The 24,723-nt window shown below is 47.0% G+C and overlaps 1 protein-coding gene across 1 annotated transcript; it reads right to left on the bottom strand.

Annotated features, from left to right (window-relative positions):
• Window positions 1–361: 361 nt before the first annotated feature.
• Window positions 362–24,723, bottom strand: LOC144143412 (uncharacterized). The gene is made up of 3 exons (XM_077675170.1): window positions 24,619–24,723; window positions 12,156–12,917; window positions 362–445 (listed from the first exon to the last, which is right to left on the bottom strand). The coding sequence occupies exons 1-3, from the start codon at window positions 24,721–24,723 to the stop codon at window positions 362–364; spliced, it is 951 nt and encodes a 316-aa protein (XP_077531296.1).

Below are 24,723 nucleotides of genomic sequence, written 5' to 3'. Positions count from 1 at the left end.
CCAGTGCAGTGCTGCCTTCCCGTTGTAGTCAGGGGATAGGAAGGGAATCTCCAAGAGTTGGGTCAGCATGAAGGTGTTATTTATCCCGCAAAACAGCGCTCCCAGAGCAGCAAGTCGACCTGGTTCCTGTAGGCGCAGCACGTGCTAGCCCTCTTAGCGTAGCGACGAAATGCATGATGGTCTCTCCTCCGGCTGAGGTTTTTTATTCATGAATAATACGAACGGTAACGGGCTGAAGGGCACGCGCACGGTCGTGAGCACTTACTTAGCCACTTGTCATGTCGTGTGGCTGGCTTGAGAAGGTTAATCAGAAGACAAAGGCACGGGTCCTGCAGCCCGCTGTTTAGCTCCGGTCCTTTCGTTACCCGGAAGAACACGCGGATAGGTGCGTCATAGATTGGCCAAGCAGACTCTCCACACTCGAACGGCTCCAGCCCCCGTATGGCTGCACGAGGGCAGGCACGGGGGCACTGTTTATCTGCTGTGGGTGGTTTCCGACGATTCATGGGCATCTTCCTTCGTTGCCAGCGTAACTTTCTGGCCCGCGGCGTTAACGTGGGAGGAATAAGACAACTTTCAGGCGCGAGTTCACCCTCAGATTGGTAATGGTGATGATTACTGATCTTTAGCAGGTGCGCTCGACGGTGTTTATATGTAGAGCACATGCCGTGGAAGCGTTGAAAGAGAGACGACCAGACCACGTAGCAACGCCGGTTTATTCGGAACACCATGGGGTCTCTATCTACTGATGCCATTGGCACGGGAGCCCTCCGGCGGGTGAGCGCGCTCGTTGTCCTACGTCACGCTGCTGCCGCTGGCACTGTGGCTTGCTGCTACAGGGCTCCCCCCAAGAGAGGAGCTGGTGCGACGCAATGATGAACCAAGCGTACATGATGGTCGTGGTGGTGTGCAGCCGCAGTAGAACTCTTAGAGCTGATATCGACGGTATTGACGTGTGCCGGCTTCAGACACTCTAGGGCTATGGTGTCGTGAGCCCCGTTGATGCCGATTACGTACGTCGAAGGGTGTCGTTTTACCGCAGAGAAAAGACCAACGTAGTGTGCTGGGAAAAGGCGGCGCACGTGTCCGTACCGCACAATCACATCTGTTGCCTGTTCAAATTGCGGAAGCACATAAGGTCCTCTGGATTTTTGTTCCCGTGTAGGCTGCGGTCGAAGGTCATCCATGATCAATCGCAGGGATTTCACGTAGTCCGTGGCGGAAGGTGCTTCAGATGGTACCTCGAACAGGTCGGGTGATAGTCGAAGCTGGATTCCATAAATGAGGTCTGCCGAAGAACACGCCAGGTCAGTCTTGAAGGCGGTTCGTATGCCCAGAAGAGTGAGTGGCAAGCACTGGACCCACTGTGTGGGGTAGTATTGTGCTGTGAGCGCGGCCTTAATTAATTTGGCGGTTAAAGTGCTCGACGAGTTTATTTGTTTTTGGCCGGTACGCTGCCGTGCCGAGGAGGTGAAGGAGCTTTCCGAAAAGAGTAGACTCGAACTGTCGTCCGCGGTCGGTGACGATGGATGATGGGCATCCGAAGAGCGCTACCCACGTCGACACGTATGATGGCACTGCTGTGGGCACGGAGATGTCGTGTAGCAGTGTGGCTTCAGGCCAGCGTGTGAATCGGTCCACACATGTCAGTAGGTAGTGATACCCTTGGCATGGGGGCAAGGGACCGACGAGGGTGATGTGTACGACGGCGAAGAGTCATCAGGTTGTAGGAACGTCTTTGCCTGCGGAAGTGGGTACCATTGAATATTTTCGCGTTCGCATAGTGCACAGGCGCGGACCCAGTCGCGACCATCCACGTTCATTCGAGGCCAGACAAAACAAGCCGCGATGCGTTTCGGCGTGGCACGAATCCCAGGATGAGCCATGTTGTGCAGGCCGTCACAGAGTTCGCGACGACAGACTTTGGGTATGAGCGGTCGTGGCTTTCTTGTCAACAAGTCGCGAACGATCTGCTGCCCATCGAGTGTCACGTCTTCGAGCTGGAGCGCAGTGGGGGATGTGCGAAGACGCAGCAGCTCCGTGTCGTCGGCTTGGTCAGCAGACAGCCGGCGGGGGTCGGGTGCAAATAAAAGCGAAGAAGTGGAGGCAATTGCGTCCAGGCGACTTAGAACATCCGAAGCTGTGTTGTCAACACCACTGACATGCTTGATATCAGTCGTGTATAAGACAGGTAGGCAAGCTGCCACACTTCTCGTGGCATGTAGTGGGTGTCTGGTCGGCTGATGACGTACGTCAGGGGTTTGTGGTCAGTGAAGATGGTGAACTGACGACCCTCTAGAAGATGTCGGAAATGACGCACAGCCAGGTACTTTGCCTAAAGGTAACAACCGGAGACACTGTACCGTTTTTTTTAACAAAACAGCGTGAAGCACGTGACAAAGGGAAGACGAAGACTACACAAGCGTTGACTTATAACTGTTTATTTGAAAGCAAAGAACGAAATGTATAGGCGAAATGTTATCAAAGAGTAGCCGCGCGCATGATGAGTGAATGATTTAGGTTATTTGCTAAAAGAGGGAAAGTCACAATCAATTGAAGACGCTATCTTGACAAGTGTGAGTTTTCTTTTTCCAGGAGAGCTACTGAAGGGGTGCTTACACACGATGTTGCTCTTTTGTGTATCGCAAACGCTTCACAGATTTCGCGCGTGCGCTGGCCCTTGTATCTTATTAAGATACTAAATTTGTCGAACTGTGGTGTACATCGGCAGTCCTTGATGTGTTGGTCAAGCATGCTGCCCGTGCCGGTCTTCAGTGTGTTGGCATGCTCCCTTAACTTGTCATTGATGCACAGCCAGGTTTTTCCCACGTACGACTTGCCTGGCATTCGACAAAGGGCATGGTGTGATTTACCTGGCATCCTTTATCCGCTGCTTGATCTACATTCACTCTCCTGCAGAGCCCGCCCAGTTTGTTGGGAGCAGAAAAGAGCAGCTGTACACCCGACCGTCCTACTATCTTTTTGAGTTTGTGGCTGACACCATGAATGTATGAAATTACTGCGTTTTCCTTGCGGCTTTCTTGCGGCGTTTCCGTTATGGCACGTCCGTTATGAAGAATGCAGTGGTCCGGTCTTGCGGACACACCGTTCAGACGAGTTTCACCGTGCAAGTCCAGCGTCTTTCTACCGCCGGATTCCCAGATCACCTTCTTAGCAGCATAGCCAGCAAACGTTTGAGCAACACGAGGAAGATTACCACAACGCAAACGCCGGAAGAAAGCCGCAAGAAAAAAGCAGTAATTCCATACATTCATGGTGTCAGCCACAAACGCAAAAAGATAGTAGGACCGTAGGGTGTACAGCTGCTCTTTTCTGCCCCGAACAAACTGGGCGGGCTCTGCAGGAGAGTGAATATAGATCAAGCAGCGGAGAAAGGATGCCAGGTAAATTACACCATGCCCTTTGTCGAATGCCAGGGCGCGGTGGTCTACGAGATCCCCTTGGTGCCTTGTGGCAAGTCGTACGTGGGACAAACCGGGTGGTGCATCAACGACATGTTAAGGGAGCATGCCAACACACTGAAAACCGGCACGGGCAGCATGCTTGCCCAACACGTCAAGGACTGCCGATGTACACCACAGTTCGACAAATGTAGTATCTTACGAAGATACAAGGGCCCACGCACGCGCGAAATATGTGAAGCGTTTGCGATACACAAAAGAGGAACCTCGTGTGTAAGCACCCCTGAAGTAGCTCTCCTGGAAAAAGAAAAATCATACTTGTCAAGATAGCGTCTTCCATTGATTGTGACTTTCCCTGTGTTAGCAAATAACCTAATTCATTCACTGATCTTGCGTGCGGCTACTCTTTGATGACATTTCGTCTATATATTTCGTTCTTTGCTTTCAAATAAACAGTTCTTAGTCAGCGCTTGTGTAGTCTTCGTCTTCCCTTTGTCCCATGCTTCGCGCTGTTTTGTTAAAGTTATGTACCAACTTACCCAACTACAAACCCTGCTACACTGTACCGGGTTTGCGGTGGGCTTCGACGTTTTGAGAAGACCAAGGGCCGCCACGCGCCGTTTACGTGAAGTTGGAGGACACCTCCCACAGCAGAACTTGAGGCGTCGGTCATCAGGGCAAAAGGACGTCCTGGATTTGGGTGAACGAGGAGAGCGGCGTTTGCCATCACAAATTTGATGACGTAAAATGCTGCCTCAGCACTTGCATTCCAGTCCAATTTGGTGATAGACCGCTTCCCGGAAAGCAGGTTGTCGAGATGCTCAAGAAGAGTGGCACGGTTCTAGATAAAACGACAGTCGAAGTTTACCAGACTTAGCAACTGGCGCAGCTTGATGACCGACGAATGAACTATTACCATTGAAAAGCCGAACTAAAACCATTAGAGCCCACAATACACCACTAAAATGTCCGGTGTCTCGAGAAATAGTTTGCCATAAAGTGCCAGTTTCCCAATGCAGTCAGTAAAGGCTTTGTTTGCACGTAGTATATGCGGTATCTTTCATTATCTTGTTTCTAGGGATATAGGCCATCGTCCCGAACCTAAAAATATATTTTACATTTACCTGGTTGAATTCTTTGTTGAGATTCCCGTCTAACAACCATTAGCAGGTTGATAACGAGCAGAAAATTCTCTCAAATGAATTGGTCCCCGACAAATGAGAATAAATTCTGCCAACGTGTCACACATAAGGGGCGTTCTAACGGAAATAAAAAACAAATCTTACGATTCCCCAAAATAGAGATTATATATGCACATTATTAGAGATCCACAACTTAGACTCTATTTTCGTATACCTTCTAGAGGACTTTTCGGTGAATATGTGCAAAAAAAAAGTCTCGCATACATATGAAAACCGTGGTAGTATTACAATTACTGTATACTGAGCCTTTAGCCACAGTCTATATTTACAAAGCCACTTAGCGAATGGAATAGGTTTTCGTGATGCCAGAATGTATAAAAACTGAGTCATAAATATTTTATTATTCTAAAAGCATTTACAGCTAAACCGTTCTCGCACTTTCATAATTTTGAAGGTTCTTTCATGACCATTACTACAGGAGATATTTTTATCAGAATTATACGTCGATTACAAAAATAAAAACTGAAATTTCTCCACAAGAAGTGCTATAAGAGGCCGCTACTCACAATCCACAACAGGCATCTTTTTCTTTATAATAACAAGTGAACATGGCAAGATGGGCGGGCGGTGACGTGGCAGTAATATTATTCGTTCTGAAATGTGTAAGTACTGTTTTGTATTAGTCTAACAGTTTACCTTTCTATTACCTAGTTCTGTATTAGGTACCTAATAACTAATGAGGCCTATTTTTTTGATATAGATGTCATTTGTATGACAATCTACTTCAAAGAAAACGTACTTTTGAGTCTTGTCGGTTTAGATGCGATTTGTTCTACCGCCTTTGTTCTTTCATTGGGAAACATAATCGTATTTGATATAAACAAATAAGGAAATAATTATATTGTGTTCATCTGTTATCGGTACCTCGAGTGAAACATGAGGGGTTTACTATGAAAAACTCTGAAAATGCTATTGCTTCCTAAGCTTTATAAAATAATGAAGAATAAATAATACAAAAAATACGTTCTGAAATTATTGTCACTATTATAATGAAGAACCACATAGCCGACGTTGTTAAACGCGAGAGCCGATTGAGGTGGCTTGTTGTGTAGAAGCTTGATATTCGTAAATCAAGAGAACGTGACGCCAACCGTAATGTTATGTCACGTTGCAGGCGCACTTTCCCCTTGGCGAAGCGACCGAATGTATTAATACGCGCGGTGAGTTATATATTTCTCTACACCAACATGTGTTAAACCGCCGAATATTTTCTTGTACATTGCTTTAAACTAATATGGTCCAACAAAAGTCTTCCCAAAACTGTTCGTAAAATGTTTCAAGAGCACATGATTTTGTACTTGTACTGGCCTAAAAATCAATTATCAAAGCCATTTCAAAGGGTTGTTCTAGCTTTATGTTACTTTGGTGACATAATAAAAATTTAGTAAAAGACGCTTTTCTGCTACCTAAGTGTAAGATAATAAAAGAGAAGCGAAAAAAATTCTATAGTTACATTGGTCAAAGGAATGCTGAGAAGCTCGACTGTAGAACGAGCACTTGTAAAGTAGTCTTCAAAACTAAACCGGCTTTTATAACGTTCGGGACATTTTTAAGCGCGCGGTGTGCAGTGTCCGAAAACATGAAAGGAATGCCGGATCGATTGAGTGCTGTGAGCAGTCCGATAACATGAAAGGATTGCCGGTTCGAATATTTCAGACACCTCTATATACACCTTGTTTCTTTAAACGCCCATAACTAAGCACCTCTAATTCGGTATCACCATAATCAACAAATGTTCTACTGCAGAAATGTTTTTAAACAATACAGTTAGATATATGGGGGTATGAGAGATGTGTAGCAATTACCTACAGAAACCACACACACTCCAATAGGGCGCTAAGAAGAAACAGATAGCAAAGTTAATGCTACAGCCACACAAATATTTATACCTAAGACGACACTTATTCAACGTAGTACAAAGAATCTTTTTTTTTTTAAATGAAGCCCCCACACCATTTTACATCAATTTCCTGGCTTCAAAACTCAGATACATAGATGGTGATGATCGCCGGATGTGACCCCGGCGACCTAAGATAACAATTCCGACACTTAAGAAAGTACAATGACTTTCTACTTACTCAGGTTGCGGACGCTCTGAACCCCTCGACAGTATTGTGAGTGGGTCTTCCATTAACAAGAACCAGATACCCTGGATTGTGAGCATCACTTTAACTATCTTGTTTGTGTTGGTATTTTGTTTTTTGTGTACAATAATCTCTTTATAACAGAGTATACCTATTGCACGTTCTTAACGAACTCATGGCGCAAATGTTGTTACGTGAGATTATCTGAACAACACTATTATAACTCTGAGCTAATATAAGTATGCAAGATAAGTATACGAAGAACGCAAGTCGATAAAATATATACTGAAATGCTCTTAGGAATGTACCAATTCTGCTCCCAAGTTCACCTGTAGGAATGGAACCCATGTGGTTTGGCTACAAAGGTGATTTGACACACATAAAGGAACACACACAGACACAACCACACACAGACACACACACACATATACATATATATATATATATATATACATAAAGACGTACAACAAATTTATGAACCATTTTGGCACGCAGTATTTTCTGTTTCCACACACCGACATATTAACCAAAGTTGCAGACACGAATAATTTCAAATACAATACATAGTTTACACACAGGTGAAAGAATACCTCTGAAGTCAATTTTTGCCTAAATAACTAAATAACTAGAGCTGTGGATAATGAACAGACTTGTCATTTATTGCTCTGGGTAACAACAGTTAAGGTTAGATAAATAGATGAATTAAGATAGATAAATTAATTAGGGAGATTAAAATACGCACAACTGCATTAGTTGTGTCTATATTTAAAACGCAATAATATTATACTACTTAACGTAGGTAATGTACTTAACATTTATGTACGGTAATGTGTTTTATGGTACCTTTTCGTTACATTCGTTTGTTGTCTCATGCTCTACTTATTTCTCGTCTTTTTTATTACCCAAACAAGACACTTTTCAGCTTAAAACGTTTGCGGTATGCATGTTGAAGTACCGAAGGGGGCTGGAACCCCTGTGAGGATTTTGTAGCCTTTAGTCCAAGCGTGCATCCTTAGCCGTCTGAAGAAATATAATCCCTATATATATATATATATATATATATATATTGTAAAGGAGATACTCGACGTTCCTCTAGAAGGATGGGCCCGTTTATTCGTGAACGAGGCGTCAGCGCAGCAGGGACGAGCCGAGACGACCAGCTTATCGCGAGGCTGAGCTTCAACGAGAGCGTCCTCTTCTTCGTCGTCATCCGACGCATACCCACATACGGGGAATTGCCCGTTATGACTTATGCTGGTCACAATTGCTCGTACATTTGCGCTACATACATACTTGCTACAATACCCCCGGCGAAAAGGGGAAGCCATCCTGGCGACCTAAGGGGTACACGACATGAGCGGGTCATAGTACGGCTTGAGCCGCGCGACATGAACTGTCTCACGCCCCCGACGGCGGCGATCTGAAGTGGGCGTTACAGGCTCAACAACATAATTCACCGGCGATGTTCGCTCCACAACCCGGTAGCGGCCGTGGTATTGCGACACAAATTTCGGTGACAGTCCGGGCGTCGGGCACGGTATGTAGAGCAAGACGAGGGATCCGTTCCGAAAAGTTGGAGCTGAAACCGAAACGTCGTGACGTGCCTTCTGGCGCTGCTGGTCTTCCGTTGTAAAGCGACAAGCAAGCTGGCGACATTCCTCGGCGCGTCGAGCAAACTGGCATGAATTCGGAGGCGTCAGGTCGGTATGGAAGTATACTGTCCAGCATGCATGAAGGCTCACGACCGTAGAGCAAAAAGAACGGCGAAAATCCTGTGGTTGTGTGCTTAGCGGTGTTGTAAGCATACGTCACGAAAGGAAGAACGAGGTCCCAATTGGAATGGTCCGAGGAAATGTACATTGCGATCATATCCCCCAGTGTGCGGTTAAACCGCTCTGTCAGTCCATTGGTCTGTGGGTGGTATGATGTGGTTTTGCGGTGAACAACGTTGCATTCAGCTAGAAGGGTCTCCACGACGTCGGATAAAAACACGCGACCTCGATCACTGAGTAGCTCGCGAGGAGCGCCGTGGCGGAGAATGAACCGCTGAAGGAGAAATGACGCTACTTCTCCAGCCGTGGCCGCCGGTAGCGCAGCTGCTTCGGCGTAACGCGTTAGATGATCAACGGCGACGATGATCCAGCGGTTACCGGCAGCTGTGCTGGGAAGTGGGCCGTAGAGATCAATGCCCACTCGGTCGAAGGGTCTCGCTGGACAGGGCAACGGCTGAAGTGGAGCGCTGGTGTGCTGCGGAGGAGTCTTGCGCCGTTGACAGTCTGGGCAGGATTGAACAAACTTTTTCACAAAGGTATACCTCCCACGCCAGTAGTAGCGAAGTCGAAGGCGCTCGTATGTTTTCAGGACTCCAGCGTGAGCACACTGCGCGTCATCGTGAAAGGAAGAGCAAATTTCCTTGCGTAGGTGGCGAGGAATCACTAGCAGCCATCTTCGACCGTCGTCGTGGTAGTTGCGGCGGTACAGGAGTTCGTCACGAACGGTGCAGTGAGCAGCTTGTCGGCGCAGTGATCTTGGAGCAGCGTTTGCCGGCGGGCATGAGAGATATTCGAGAATCGAGGTGATCCACGGGTCCTTACGCTGCTCACCAGCCATGTCCGCTATGGCGAGAGGCGCCAGGGTGTTATCCGCCGTCGACAAGCTCGCGACGTCCGATGGAAGCGGCGAGCGAGAAAGGGCGTCAGCGTCGTTATGTTTGCGTCCTGACCTGTACACAACACGGATATCATACTCTTGTAGGCGGAGGGCCCAGCGAGCGAGGCGACCGGAGGGATCCTTTAGTGAAGACAACCAACAAAGAGCATGATGATCCGTCACGACGGCGAAAGGGCGTCCGTACAGGTAGGGGCGAAACTTGCTCATGGCCCAAACGATAGCCAAAGATTCCTTCTCTGTCACACAGTAGTTCGCTTCCGCCTTCGTCAATGTACGACTCGCATAACTGACTACGTATTCCTCATAGCCGTCCTTTCGTTGGGCGAGGACTGCACTCAATCCCACACCACTGGCATCGGTGTGGAGTTCAGTTGGTGCGCGCGGATCACAATGTCGGAGTATGGGTGGCGACGTAAGGACACGGCGTAGCCTCAGAAAAGCGTCTTCACAGTCAGCGGACCAATCAGAAATTTCCCCACTTCCACCGAGAAATTGCGTGAGGGGCGCAATGATGGAGGCAAAGTTCCGTACAAAGCGCCGGAAATAAGAACAGAGGCCGATAAAGCTTCGCAGGGCCTTCATCGTAGTCGGCTTTGGGAACTCTGCCACGGCACGGAGTTTCGCTGGATCCGGGAGGACGCCATCTTTCGAAACTACATGGCCCAAAATGGTGAGTTTGCGAGAAGCGAAGCGGCACTTTTTAAGGTTCAGCTGCAAACCGGCGGACGTCAGGCATTTCAGTACTTGTTCCAGGCGCGTTACATGGGTCGTAAAATCTGGTGAAAACACGACGATGTCATCTAAGTAGCAAAGGCATGTTTTCCATTTGAGACCGCGCAATACGTTGTCCATCATTCGTTCGAATGTCGCAGGCGCATTACACAGTCCGGATGGCATGACATTGAACTCGTAGAGCCCATCTGGCGTTACAAATGCCGTTTTAGAGCGATCGGCGTTGGCCATGGGGACTTGCCAGTAGCCGGACCTCAAATCCAATGATGAGAAGTACTCGGCCCCTTGCAAGCTTCCCAGGGCGTCATCAATTCGGGGCAGCGGGTAAACGTCCTTACGAGTTATTTTGTTGAGACGTCTATAATCCACGCAGAACCGAATGGATCCATCTTTTTTCTTGACAAGGACCACAGGAGAAGCCCAAGGACTCATCGATGGTCGAATGACGTCGCGTTTTAGCATGTCCTCCACGTGTTCCTCAATAACACGCCGCTCGGTGGAGGACACACGATACGGCCGCTGTCGCAATGGTGCGTGGGTGCCAGTGTCGATCTGATGCGAAACAGTTGACGTGCGGCCCAAAGGAGTGCCATGACAGTCGAATGATGAATTGAAGCGTCGTAGAACGGTCAATAGTTGGTCGCGTTGGGTCGAAGTAAGGGCGTCGTCAATGGCGTTGAGAAACATAGTCGCATCACGTTGGATATCACGTAAGCAACCGGAGCTAAGCGCGGTGATATGAACGGGAGAAACGTCTTCAGCTACGTCGATAATAACGGGAGGCTCAACTTTCTCTACAAGGCCAACGCATTCACTGCGAAAGAGTTTGATGGGGTACGGATTTGGGTTTGAGAAAGGCACAGAACAGGAACCGGATTTGAGGTCGAGGACAGCGAACTGCAGTGGAAAGGATTTGCGAAGCGACAAGAGACCAGAAGGAGCGAATATGACTGTGTCCTCCGAAACACTGCTGCATGACAATGGGACAAGCACAGTTGAATCCGGTGGGATGTCGGTGTCGTCAGCAACAAGCAACTTTGCCGTGGCTTTCTCACAATCGTCTTCAAGTACCGGAAACAGCTCTACTTCAGCGCGCGCGCAGTCAATGATGGCGTGATGTCGTGACAAGAAGTCCCATCCGATAATGAGATTGTGAGAGCAGGACGGCAGGACGATGAGTTCGATGATGCAGACGACCCCTTGAATTGTAATCCGAGCAGTGCATGCGGCCAGCGGTTCCACAGGTTGCGCATTAGCGGTGCGCAGAGTAACACCGTGTATAGGCGTCGTCACCTTACGCAACGATCGGCAAAATGTATCGTCAATAACAGAAACCGCAGCTCCAGTATCAATAAGCGCCAGGGTAAAAACACCATCAACAAACAAATTGATTAAATTAGGCGGCGAAGAAGGAGGACTTTGGCATTTCGACGGTGACGAAGTTTTTGCCTCCGGAACTGCGGCGTCTAGTTTTCCGTCTGACTAGTCGTAGGGCGACGGCGCATCGGAGAGAGTGAGCGGCGTCGTGGAGACTGCGAGCGACGGCTGGCGACGTCACGGTCATCGGACGAGATGGGTGTCGTCGAAAACTGGGCTGGGGCGTGCGTCATGGGTGGTGAGGGTGTATAAGGAAAGGACCACGACGAGTTGCGCGTACCCTTCATGCCACGGCGACAGTAGCGTGCCACATGTCCCGCAATCCCACACGAATAACAGATAGGGCGATTATCGGACGTGCGCCAAGGGTTTGCGAATGGGGACGCCGGACGCGGCACGACAGGCATGGGGCGAATGCGTTGAACTCCGGCAGTGGCATGACTCCCAGTGCTTGCAGCAGTCGCAAGGTAGGGTCCCGGTACGGTTCCAGTAAAAGGTCGCGCCGCGGTCTCGGCATAGGTTAGAGGCATATGTTGTACTGCATCGGCGAAAGCCAAAGGTGCGGTCATCGGCGTTTGCGGCGTGATGTCGGCGTAAGCCACTGGGGCTACCGCGAGATTGGGCTGCCGGGTGCATGGAAGTGCGTCAGCGACTTGTTGTTGTATCACGCTCTTGAGGGTTGGGGCTAAATTGGGCTGAGGCATCTTCACTACGTCGCCAACGAGAGAAAGCTGACGAGCCACTTCTTCGCGAACAAACTGCTGAATCTGGGCGAAGAGGACACCCTTATCGTCAGAGGCTAAGCTGCAAAGCGAGTGGTCTTGCTCCGCGGGTTTGCGAGTGAGAGCCCTCTCTCTGCGGAGTTCATTGAAGTCTTGGCAAGCACTGATAATTTCAGCGACAGTGCGAGGGTTTTTCGCGATCAGCATCTGGAAGGCGTCGTCTTCGATGCCTTTAAGGATATGCTTGATCTTTCCCTGTTCGGTCATAGCGTCGTTGGCCCTGTTACATAAGTCAAGGATGTCCTCGATATAAGAGGTAAAGCTTTCATTCGTGCGCTGAGCGCGTTCGCGCAAACGCTGTTCAGCGCGCAGTTTTCGAAGTGCTGGGCGCCCGAACACCTTGGTGAATTCGGTCTTGAAGTCTGACCATGTGCGAAGATCAGACCCGTGGTTCTTATACCACGTCTCTGCAACACCGGTAAAAGAGAGACTGACGCTGTTTTGCTTATGCTTATCGTCCCAGTTGTTATGGGTGCTCACACGTTCAAAGGTGGCGAGCCAGTCCTCAGCGTCCTGGTCATCAGCGCCGTTGAAGAAGGGGGGATCCCGTTGACGGACCGTTCCAGGGCAGATGATCGGTGCCACAGGAGGTGTGGACTCCTGGTAGTTACCGTGAGACATCGTCGAGGGAAGTGTCCGACTGCGCAGCTCCAGGGTAGACAAATGGGGACCCGAGCAGGACCGCAACCTCCACCAAAAATTGTAAAGGAGATACTCGACGTTCCTGTAGAAGGATGGGCCCGTTTATTCGTGAACGAGGCGTCAGCGCAGCAGGGGCGAGCCGAGACGACCAGCTTATCGTGAGGCTGAGCTTCAACGAGAGCGTCCTCTTCTTCGTCGTCATCCGACGCATACCCACATACGGGGAATTGCCCGTTATGACTTATGCTGGTCACAATTGCTCGTACATTTGCGCTACATACATACTTGCTACAATATATATATATATATATATATATATATATATATATATATATATATAGTCGTGAAGTGGAGTCCTTAGTTGCTGCAGGAATACGCACAAAGTAGAAGTACGCTCTTCGGAGACTTTATTTCCAACGTTTCGACCTGAGACAGGTCTTCCTCAGGAATGAAGGGAAAATCGTACGGACTCAGAGTGGGGGCGGCGCCCCCAAAACACAAGCCACATGGGAAACAAACACACAAACGACCACACACAGCATACAGAGCTTATTCTGCCAAAGGCAGGCGAAAAAGAGCCTTCAGAGAAAAAAAAAAAAAAAAAAAAAGGCGAAAGGAAGAGGGAGGAACAAGGTGGCAAGGAGGAGGCAAGAAAGAGGCAAGGAGGAATACACTGCATGAACGCGGGTTGTGGGGATAACAGAAAATGCGACGAGTTCACGGGTGGCGAAAGGCCCAAAAACATCCGGTGTCTCCGGGAGGGAAAAACTACAAAGCACACGCCGCCACGAGCAGTGAGTTTACATGCGCGTCACCGGTAACAAGGATTAACTACTGACCGTCTTCAGCGGCATGGTCAAGAATGCAAGCGGGGCCAATTACTGCATCTGAAGCGCAGGCAGCCTCCACGACTTTGGGGGGTCCCACAAAAGCCAATGGGGGAGCCCATTTGAGGCGTCCCCTTCTCCGCCTAAGCCTCCATTTGTACACGGCGTCGCGTCGTGTCGCGCCAGGTCAATGTACGGCCTGTTAACTGTTAGTACTCGGCTGTCGCCGGCACGCGTGGAGCCCTGGGCCCAATTCACGAAAATATGTCGGAGCGCGGCAATTTAAAAAAAAAAATGAAAACAAGAAGAGAGAGGCGACCGTCGGTATGTGCCGTGCCTCTGGGGCAACCAAAAAAAAAAAAAAAAAAGAGGGAAACAATGAAAAAGAGAAACAAAGCAAAACATGAGTGGAAAGACAGGAAGGACGCGTGCACTCCGTGAACACCGGCATTGGGGATCACAATGTGATTACAAAACACCCGAGGCATAAGCCACAACAGGCACCAAAATAAAATACTTCTTACACGCTCGGTTGGAACTAAAAGCTTCAACATTCCGTTTCACATTTCTCAAGGATAAAATGGGTATGAAATATGGGGACATAAACAGGCAATGGGTACCATCTGGTTATTAATGAGGCATGTTATGCTTGCTGAGCGTTGAGACAAGGAAATGAGAGAAAAAAATATAAAAATATAAAAATAAAAATAAAAATAGCGGGGACGGGAAGGGAAGTGTTGGTAGGGGGTCGGGAGCGGACGAGATAATTGTAGTGACTGCGGAACATAATGGTAGGTTGTTGGTGTTACAATGTACAACCTCACACCTGGAGCAACAGGCTGCCCGTAAACATCAGACCGTGCAATGCCCTGCGCGGGAAGGGCCGATAGCAAAAGGACAACAAAACTACAAGGTCTCGTATGTCCCGGGGTCACTATGCTTCAATGGTCATGCAGCGTACGAATTACAGTCATAGTCCCAGGACTCTCATTAAGACCCCCCTTCAGGGTATTAAATTTGTAGATTAAGTAAGACTCACATTGTTCTCGCTCCCTACAGCTAGAAAAACTGCTCTGCAGAAGCGTGACTTTAATGTCATCGAAAGAGTGATTTTGCATCGCTAGGTGTCTGGACAAGGGAAGGTTTGGGAGTGCCTTGGTGTGATAGCGGTGATTGTTAAACCGCATTCGAAAAGGTCCATCCGTCTGTCCTATGTACTGCATATTACATCCGCCACACTCCAATAGGTAAACCAAATTTGACGAGTCACAATCGAATGACCCACGTATAGAATATCGGAAGTCCGAATGTGTGCTAATTGCCACCCTCGCGGTCTGCACGTGTTTACACACCAAACATCTGTTTTTGCCACATGGTCGGCAGCCTAATTGCTGGGCGTCCCTGTCTTTGGCGTGGACAAGATAGTCCCCTATGCTTTTTGCGCGCCTGTATATTACACGCGGAGGATCACTGAAAATTTGGGAAAGTCGTTCGCTCTGCTGAAGAATGTTGAAGTGCTTTTTTAAAATTTTATTCACGTTCGGTGGGCTACTAGTAAAAGTTAAGACCAAATTAGCGCGGGAATTATTCTCATCATTCACGTGCGACCCCTGTAGCAGTGTGTTACGATTTAAACTTGCCGCCCTAGAAATGGCATCGTCAACAAGGGCCGGCGGGTAACGCTGTTTGACGAGGACGCCCCGCATTCGGCTGGCGTTCGAACGAAAGTCTTCATCCCTGGAGCAAATTCTTCTAAATCTATGTGCCTGGGTATAAGGGATAGCCGTTCTGCAATGGCGTGGGTGGCAGCTGTTGAAGTGCAGGTACTGTTGGCGGTCTGTAGGTTTCCTGTACACACTCGTCTCCAGTGACCCCGCCCGCACATGAACCTGAACGTCCAAGAAACTAATTTCGGTGCGAGAGTACTCGTATGTGAATGAGATATTAGGATGAACTGTGTTGAATTCTTCTATAAAGGCAATAAGTCGTTGCTCAGTGTCTGTCCAGATCATGAAAATGTCGTCAAGGAATCGCTTGTACAGTGCAGGTGAACTGTCTGAAGTAGAGAGGAATTTGGTTTCAATATTGTGCATGAATATGGTGGCATAATTAGGGGCCATTTTTGTTCCCATCGCAGTACCACTTGTTTGGAGAAAGTATTTGTTTTCAAATTCAAAACTGTTGAGTTCCAATACGAGACGCGTTAATACCTCAACAACCCTCGGGCTGGGAGAGTCTTCTTCGCGGTGTTCGTTGTACGACTGAATGAGGGCACTGATGCCATCGCTGTGCGGAATGTTGGTATAAAGGGAGGTCACGTCCAACGTTACGAGAAATGCACCGTCCGGCAGAACCATTCCCTCGATTTCTTGGAGAAAATGGTTAGTGTCCCGTAAGTATGATGGAAATTGAGGGGGTATATCGCGAATGAGGTAATCTATATAACCTGAAATTGGCTCTGTGATGGTGCCTATTCCCGATATAATTGGGCGGCCGGGATTTCCAATTTTGTGTAATTTTGGAAGCATGTAAAAGCGGCCAACCACTGGGTGGGCCGATGTTAGTGCCCTGGCAAGTTTTCTATCAATTTCTCGGGCCCCCACAAGTTGCTCCAGCACGTTATTTACAATTTTTTGGTGTTCTTTAGTAGGGTCTGCCAGGGCACTAACATCGGCCCACCCAGTGGTTGGCCGCTTTTACATGCTTCCAAAATTACACAAAATTGGAAATCCCGGCCGCCCAATTATATCGGGAATAGGCACCATCACAGAGCCAATTTCAGGTTATATAGATTACCTCATTCGCGATATACCCCCTCAATTTCCATCATACTTACGGGACACTAACCATTTTCTCCAAGAAATCGAGGGAATGGTTCTGCCGGACGGTGCATTTCTCGTAACGTTGGACGTGACCTCCCTTTATACCAACATTCCGCACAGCGATGGCATCAGTGCCCTCATTCAGTCGTACAACGAACACCGCGAAGAAGACTCTCCCAGCCCGAGGGTTGTTGAGGTATTAACGCGTCTCGTATTGGAACTCAACAGTTTTGAATTTGAAAACAAATACTTTCTCCAAACAAGTGGTACTGCGATGGGAACAAAAATGGCCCCTAATTATGCCACCATATTCATGCACAATATTGAAACCAAATTCCTCTCTACTTCAGACAGTTCACCTGCACTGTACAAGCGATTCCTTGACGACATTTTCATGATCTGGACAGACACTGAGCAACGACTTATTGCCTTTATAGAAGAATTCAACACAGTTCATCCTAATATCTCATTCACATACGAGTACTCTCGCACCGAAATTAGTTTCTTGGACGTTCAGGTTCATGTGCGGGCGGGGTCACTGGAGACGAGTGTGTACAGGAAACCTACAGACCGCCAACAGTACCTGCACTTCAACAGCTGCCACCCACGCCATTGCAGAACGGCTATCCCTTATTCCCAGGCACATAGATTTAGAAGAATTTGCTCCAGGGATGAAGACTTTCGTTCGAACGCCAGCCGAATGCGGGGCGTCCTCGTCAAACAGCGTTACCCGCCGGCCCTTGTTGACGATGCCATTTCTAGGGCGGCAAGTTTAAATCGTAACACACTGCTACAGGGGTCGCACGTGAATGATGAGAATAATTCCCGCGCTAATTTGGTCTTAACTTTTACTAGTAGCCCACCGAACGTGAATAAAATTTTAAAAAAGCACTTCAACATTCTTCAGCAGAGCGAACGACTTTCCCAAATTTTCAGTGATCCTCCGCGTGTAATATACAGGCGCGCAAAAAGCATAGGGGACTATCTTGTCCACGCCAAAGACAGGGACGCCCAGCAATTAGGCTGCCGACCATGTGGCAAAAACAGATGTTTGGTGTGTAAACACGTGCAGACCGCGAGGGTGGCAATTAGCACACATTCGGACTTCCGATATTCTATACGTGGGTCATTCGATTGTGACTCTTCAAATTTGGTTTACCTATTGCAGTGTGGCGGATGTAATATGCAGTACATAGGACAGACGGATGGACCTTTTCGAATGCGGTTTAACAATCACCGCTATCACACCAAGGCACTCCCAAACCTTCCCTTGTCCAGACACCTAGCGATGCAAAATCACTCTTTCGATGACATTAAAGTCACGCTTCTGCAGAGCAGTTTTTCTAGCTGTAGGGAGCGAGAACAATGTGAGTCTTACTTAATCTACAAATTTAATACCCTGAAGGGGGGTCTTAATGAGAGTCCTGGGACTATGACTGTAATTCGTACGCTGCATGACCATTGAAGCATAGTGACCGCGGGACATACGAGACCTTGTAGTTTTGTTGTCCATTTGCTATCGGCCCTTCCCGCGCAGGGCATTGCACGGTCTGATGTTTACGGGCAGCCTGTTGCTCCAGGTGTGAGGTTGTACATTGTAACACCAACAACCTACCATTATGTTCCGCAGTCACTACAATTATCTCGTCCGCTCCCGACCCCCTACCAACACTTCCCTTCCCGTCCCCGCTATTTTTATTTTTATTTTTATATTTTTATATTTTTTTCTCTCATTTCCTTGTCTCAACGCTCAGCAAGCATAACATGCCTCATTAATAACCAGATGGTACCCATTGCCTGTTTATGTCACCATATTTCACACCCATTTTATCCTTGAGAAATGTGAAACGGAATGTTGAAGCTTTTAGTTCCAACCGAGCGTGTAAGAAGTATTTTATTTTGGTGCCTGTTGTGGCTTATGCCTCGGGTGTTTTGTAATCACATTGTGATCCCCAATGCCGGTGTTCACGGAGTGCACGCGTCCTTCCTGTCTTTCCACTCATGTTTTGCTTTGTTTCTCTTTTTCATTGTTTCCCTCTTTTTTTTTTTTTTTTTTTTGGTTGCCCCAGAGGCACGGCACATACCGACGGTCGCCTCTCTCTTCTTGTTTTCATTTTTTTTTTTAAATTGCCGCGCTCCGACATATTTTCGTGAATTGGGCCCAGGGCTCCACGCGTGCCGGCGACAGCCGAGTACTAACAGTTAACAGGCCGTACATTGACCTGGCGCGACACGACGCGACGCCGTGTACAAATGGAGGCTTAGGCGGAGAAGGGGACGCCTCAAATGGGGTCCCCCATTGGCTTTTGTGGGACCCCCCAAAGTCGTGGAGGCTGCCTGCGCTGCAGATGCAGTAATTGGCCCCGCTTGCATTCTTGACCATGCCGCTGAAGACGGTCAGTAGTTAATCCTTGTTACCGGTGACGCGCATGTAAACTCACTGCTCGTGGCGGCGTGTGCTTTGTAGTTTTTCCCTCCCGGAGACACCGGATGTTTTTGGGCCTTTCGCCACCCGTGAACTCGTCGCATTTTCTGTTATCCCCACAACCCGCGTTCATGCAGTGTATTCCTCCTTGCCTCTTTCTTGCCTCCTCCTTGCCACCTTGTTCCTCCCTCTTCCTTTCGCCTTTTTTTTTTTTTTTTTTTTCTCTCTGAAGGCTCTTTTTCGCCTGCCTTTGGCAGAATAAGCTCTGTATGCTGTGTGTGGTCGTTTGTGTGTTTGTTTCCCATGTGGCTTGTGTTTTGGGGGCGCCGCCCCCCCTCTGAGTCCGTACGATTTTCCCTTCATTCCTGAGGAAGACCTGTCTCAGGTCGAAACGTTGGAAATAAAGTCTCCGAAGAGCGTACTTCTACTTTGTGTATATATATATATATATATATATATATATATATATATATATATATATATATATATATATATATATATATATATATATATATATATATATATATATACATATACATCTGTAGTGATTGAGAATAGGAAATAAAGGTCTCGTTGAAAATAACACAGAAAAAAGAGTTCGCTGTCCAGAAACCCACGGGAAGCAAAGGGGAGGATGTGGTAGGTCATTGAAACACATAAAGAATTTGGAAAAAAAGTGAAAAAAAAATGCCCGTCAGGTGGGATCCGAACCCACGACCTCCAGATAACCGGTCTGGTGCGATAACCACTATGCTACCGGCGGGGCGATTTTCCCGTGCACTTTCTGGGGTATTTATGTTTAGGTATTTTTATTTCTTTTGCTTGGGCGTGGTAGCCAGTGCTACTCGGACTACTCGGGGTGAAGGGGACCTTCTTTTTACCCCCGGGCTGTCACTCGAGTGTCTACGACCTGTCGAGAGTGGTCGACCAGCGTTGAACCCTCTTAAGCTTCTATGGCACCAATACTGCCAGAACAGAGGCCCTCGCTATGCATGTAGAGAATCAGAATAACAAATGAGGGGCTCGTTGAAAATAACACAGCAAGAGGAGTTGGCAGTCAAGAAACCCTCGGAAAGCAAAGGAGAGGATACGATAGGTCATCGAAACAGGTCAAGAATTTGGAAAGAATGAAAGATAGTGGAGAAAAAATGTCCGCCAGGTTTGATACGAACCCACGACCTCCAGAATACCGGTCTGTAGCGATAAACACTACGCTACCGACGGCGCGATTTTCCCGTCCAATTTCTGGGGTATTTATATTTCGATATTTTGTTTCTTGTGTTCTGGTATTCTGGAGGTCGTGGGTTTGCATCCCAGCTGGCGGGCATTTTTTCTCTCCATTGTTTCTTTCCCTATTCTTTATCTGTGTCAATGAGCTACGACATCCTCCCCTTTGCTTTCTGAGGGTTTCTTGACTGCCAACATTTATTTCGGTGTTATATCTATATATGCATATATATATATATATACATATATATATATATATATATAACACAGAAATAAGGGTTGGCAGTCAAGAACACCTCGGAAAGCAAAGGGGAGGTTGTGTTAGCTCATTGAAACAGATAAAGAATTTGTAAAGAAAGAAAGAAAGCGAAGAAAAAATGCCCGCCAGGTGGGATCCGAACCCACGATCGCACCAGACCGGTATTCTGGAGGTCGTGGGTTCGGATCCCACCTGGCGGGCATTTTTTCTTCGCTTTCTTTCTTTCTTTACAAATTCTTTATCTGTTTCAATGAGCTAACACAACCTCCCCTTTGCTTTCCGAGGTGTTCTTGACTGCCAACCCTTATTTCTGTGTTATTTCTACGAGTCCCTCATTTCCTATTCTGATTCGCTATATATATATATATATATATATATATATATATATATATATATATATATATATATATATAAATATATATATATATATATATATATATATATACATATATATATATATATATAGTATAAGTAAAGAGTCGGATACACAGCAAGAACAATAACAAACAATGTTTACTTACGTAGCGGCAATGGGACTTGCCTTCATCAGAGTAAAGTTACATGATTATGGTGTCGCAAACATTGAACACATTTCTTATATAGGTTTGCATAAAACTGTAAGAAGGAATGGAAAATGTTTCGCAAATGGAGAGTGTGCATACAGTCAGGCTACGCCTACGTTACAACATCAACAAACAAACAACAACAAAAAAAAAAAAAAAGGGGGGGGGGGGGGAGCAAGAGAGAGAAAAAGGGGTCGTGTTAACAATGCAGCGTTCAAGGTTGCACCATGACGGGTCAACGCATGCCACGCGGGCTGCAAGTTCAGACAATGGGGGAAAATGGTCAACCGCGGTTTGTAAAGAAAGGGAAGAGTATACAGCAAGGTATTCAGTGGCTGGGGAGACTGTCCAACGCGATGTGCGAAAAGCATACCAAACACAAAATTCTTTCCGCCACAACATGACTACCAACGAAAAGAAAGCCCTAGAGGAACTCGCAAGCTGTCCCGACATAATTATTAAACCTGCCGACAAGGGAGGCGCAATCGTAATCCTTGACAAAACCGACTATGTTAACGAGGCCAATAAGCAACTATCAGTATCGACGTTCTATAAAGCACTACCCAATGATCCCACTCAAGATTATAAGCAAATTGTCAAAGATAAACTTGGTGAGCTTGTTAAAAATAAAACAATAAATGAAACCACGGCTCGTTCCCTGATCCCCTTAAGCCCAGTAGCCGGTAAATTCTATCTTCTCCCAAAGATTCACAAGGTGAACAACCCAGGGCGCCCCATTGTTTCTGGCATTGGCACTGTTACCGAAAACCTCTCGCGCTATGTGGATAATCTCATTTGCGACATTCCGCCCAGCTTTCCCTCCTTCATTAAGGATACCAATGACTTTCTCTCAGACATCTCAAAAATTGAAGTTCCTGATAACTGCCTTCTAGTCACCCTTGATGTTGCGTCACTGTATACTAACATCCCCCATGAAGATGGCATCGCCGCTGTATCCCTTGCGTATGAGCAGTCATCGTGCGACAAACCTATCGATTCTTCTGCTCTCCAAACATTCCTTAGGCTTATTCTTGAACTTAACAATTTTGAGTTCGACGGAGTTCATTACGTGCAAGTCAGCGGAACGTCGATGGGAACTCGAATCGGACCTAACTACGCTAATATCTTTATGGCTCACCTCGAATCAAACTTTCTTGACACCCAAAATTTAAAGCCAATGTACTATAAAAGGTATATTGATGACATATTCATGATCTGGCAACACGGTGAGGCGGAACTCCTCACCTTCATTGAGGCATTTAATCTAGCCCATCCTAGTATTTCCCTTGCTCATTCCTATTCGGAACACAGTGTAAACTTTCTGGACGTCACCGTTACTACCTTCCAAGGTCGGCTTCAAACTAAACTGTATAGAAAACCGACAGACACGCGGCAGTATTTGCACTTCCGAAGTAGCCATGTCAGACACTGCAAGACAGCAATACCTTACAGCCAAGCCCACCGATTTAGGAGAATTTGCTCAAACCAAGCCGACTTTGACTCAAACTGTCGAGAACTCAAGACCTCCCTCCTGAATAAAAAATACCCGGAAAAAGTTATCGACGACGCTATTGTGCGAGCCAACCAATTAGACCGTAACGAAATCTGTAAGAAAAAAGCCCCGAACGAGAACCCGCAAACTAACTTAGTTTTAACCCACTCATCCTCCGCTCCAAGAGTGTCAACCGTGCTAAAAAAACATCACAATATCCTAATGCAAAGTGACCGCTTAAAAAGCATATTCCCCGAACCACCACGCGTTGTCTACCGGCGTAATAAGAATTTAGGTGACTTTCTTACTAACTCTCGTATCAACCAACCGGCAACTACTGGCTGCATGCCCTGCAATAAACCCCGATGTAAAGTATGCCCACACATGACCACTACAGAGCGCGCCACCAGCACGGCTTCAGACTACTACGTAAATATAAAAGGTAACTTTAACTGTGACTCCGCTAATGTCGTATATCTTCTAGAGTGCACTGTTTGTAGGCAACAATATATCGGCCAAACTGAAACGCCCTTCCGAATACGGTTCAATAATCACCGCTCTCATGCAAAAAGCTGCCCTTATTTGCCCCTGTCAAGACATGTGAACAGTCCCGGGCATGCATTTGATCATCTTAAAGCAACGATTTTAGAATCCGCCTTCAAAACGCACCACGACCGCGAGGTTCGGGAATCTTATCTCATTTATAAGTTTGGGTCAGCCGCACTTGGAATTAATGAAAGTTACGGAAAACTAACGTGCTTATCCCTCGAATAAACTTAGCGGCTTCATAATTTTTATAACTATGTTCATTATTCCTACCCTCGAGTTTGCCATCAGAATTCGCAGAAACTCTCCTAATACAGCAGCTTTGTTAGCTTAATGCGGCTCAACAATGCCATTTGTCCGGGAGAAGGAGGCCTCGTTCCCACCACCACTTAAGAATGTTTAACTCTTTGTGATCTATTCATGTTTAACCTTTTGTGACCCTACCTATTTCCTGTTCAATTGCTAGCTTCTGTGAAATGCTCTTTTGTGCCCCCTATCTATTCTCTTCATCCGCGGGGGCCACACCCATCTTCGCTTCCCCTAGAACCAGTCTCCCCAGCCACTGAATACCTTGCTGTATACTCTTCCCTTTCTTTACAAACCGCGGTTGACCATTTTCCCCCATTGTCTGAACTTGCAGCCCGCGTGGCATGCGTTGACCCGTCATGGTGCAACCTTGAACGCTGCATTGTTAACACGACCCCTTTTTCTCTCTCTTGCTCCCCCCCCCCCTTTTTTTTTTGTTGTTTGTTTGTTGATGTTGTAACGTAGGCGTAGCCTGACTGTATGCACACTCTCCATTTGCGAAACATTTTCCATTCCTTCTTACAGTTTTATGCAAACCTATATAAGAAATGTGTTCAATGTTTGCGACACCATAATCATGTAACTTTACTCTGATGAAGGCAAGTCCCATTGCCGCTACGTAAGTAAACATTGTTTGTTATTGTTCTTGCTGTGTATCCGACTCTTTACTTATACTATTTCTGCGCGCTTTGTGAGTTTATCTTTCTCTAGATTTATATATATATATATATATATATATATATATATATATATATATATATATATATATATATATATATATATATATATATATATATATATATATATATACATATATATATATATATATATATATGTATATATATATATATATATATATGCTGAGAGTCTATAAGCGTAGTCAACATTACTGGGCAGTTGTTTTGCTGTAGAACATTTATATGCTGTGGCCAATCACCGTCACTCGGTAGGACCCATCTCTCATCTGTCGATACCCATTGTAATCATCATCTGCCCATAATCATCGCACCGAGTGGCTAATTTTGTATAGTCACCGACAGTTTGATTAAACCTAGACCCCTAGAACAGGTCACGGCATGCGCCGGGTCTTATGTATCCTTATAAGTGGTGTAGGTTGCTTCTTTCGACGCCGACCTCTCCCTGACCTAGCTGCACCCCTGGAGCTCCGTTCTGGTGGCATTGTGCAACCGCCATCCCATCCAATCGATTAAGAAGGCGCGCCGAATGCGGCTGCTCTTACCTCGTCGGCATGGTGACTTGCAGACAGCGCAAAACTCTGGACTTCGCCGGTCTTCGTGGCGAAGACTTCGAGGGGAGGCTTGACCAGTTCAACCGAGTCATCCAT

The sequence above is a fragment of the Haemaphysalis longicornis genome, unplaced genomic scaffold, assembly GCF_048455015.1.
Source record: "Haemaphysalis longicornis isolate Haplotype H1 unplaced genomic scaffold, Haemaphysalis longicornis Haplotype H1 scaffold_6, whole genome shotgun sequence".
Taxonomy (NCBI): Eukaryota; Metazoa; Arthropoda; class Arachnida; order Ixodida; family Ixodidae; genus Haemaphysalis; species Haemaphysalis longicornis.
This window is presented reverse-complemented; position numbering and strand designations above follow the sequence as displayed.

Bases quoted from the DNA above. Each gene is read 5' to 3' on its own strand.
- LOC144143412 (XM_077675170.1), bottom strand. From the start codon at position 24,723: ATGGATGACTCGGTTGAACTGGTCAAGCCTCCCCTCGAAGTCTTCGCC. The intron at 12,918-24,618 runs GTAAGAGCAGCC...TCTACCCTGGAG, and splicing joins CAAGTCACCATGCCGACGAG to CTGCGCAGTCGGACACTTCC. The intron at 446-12,155 runs GTGATACAACAA...GCCCTCGTGCAG, and splicing joins TAGCCCCAACCCTCAAGAGC to CCATACGGGGGCTGGAGCCG.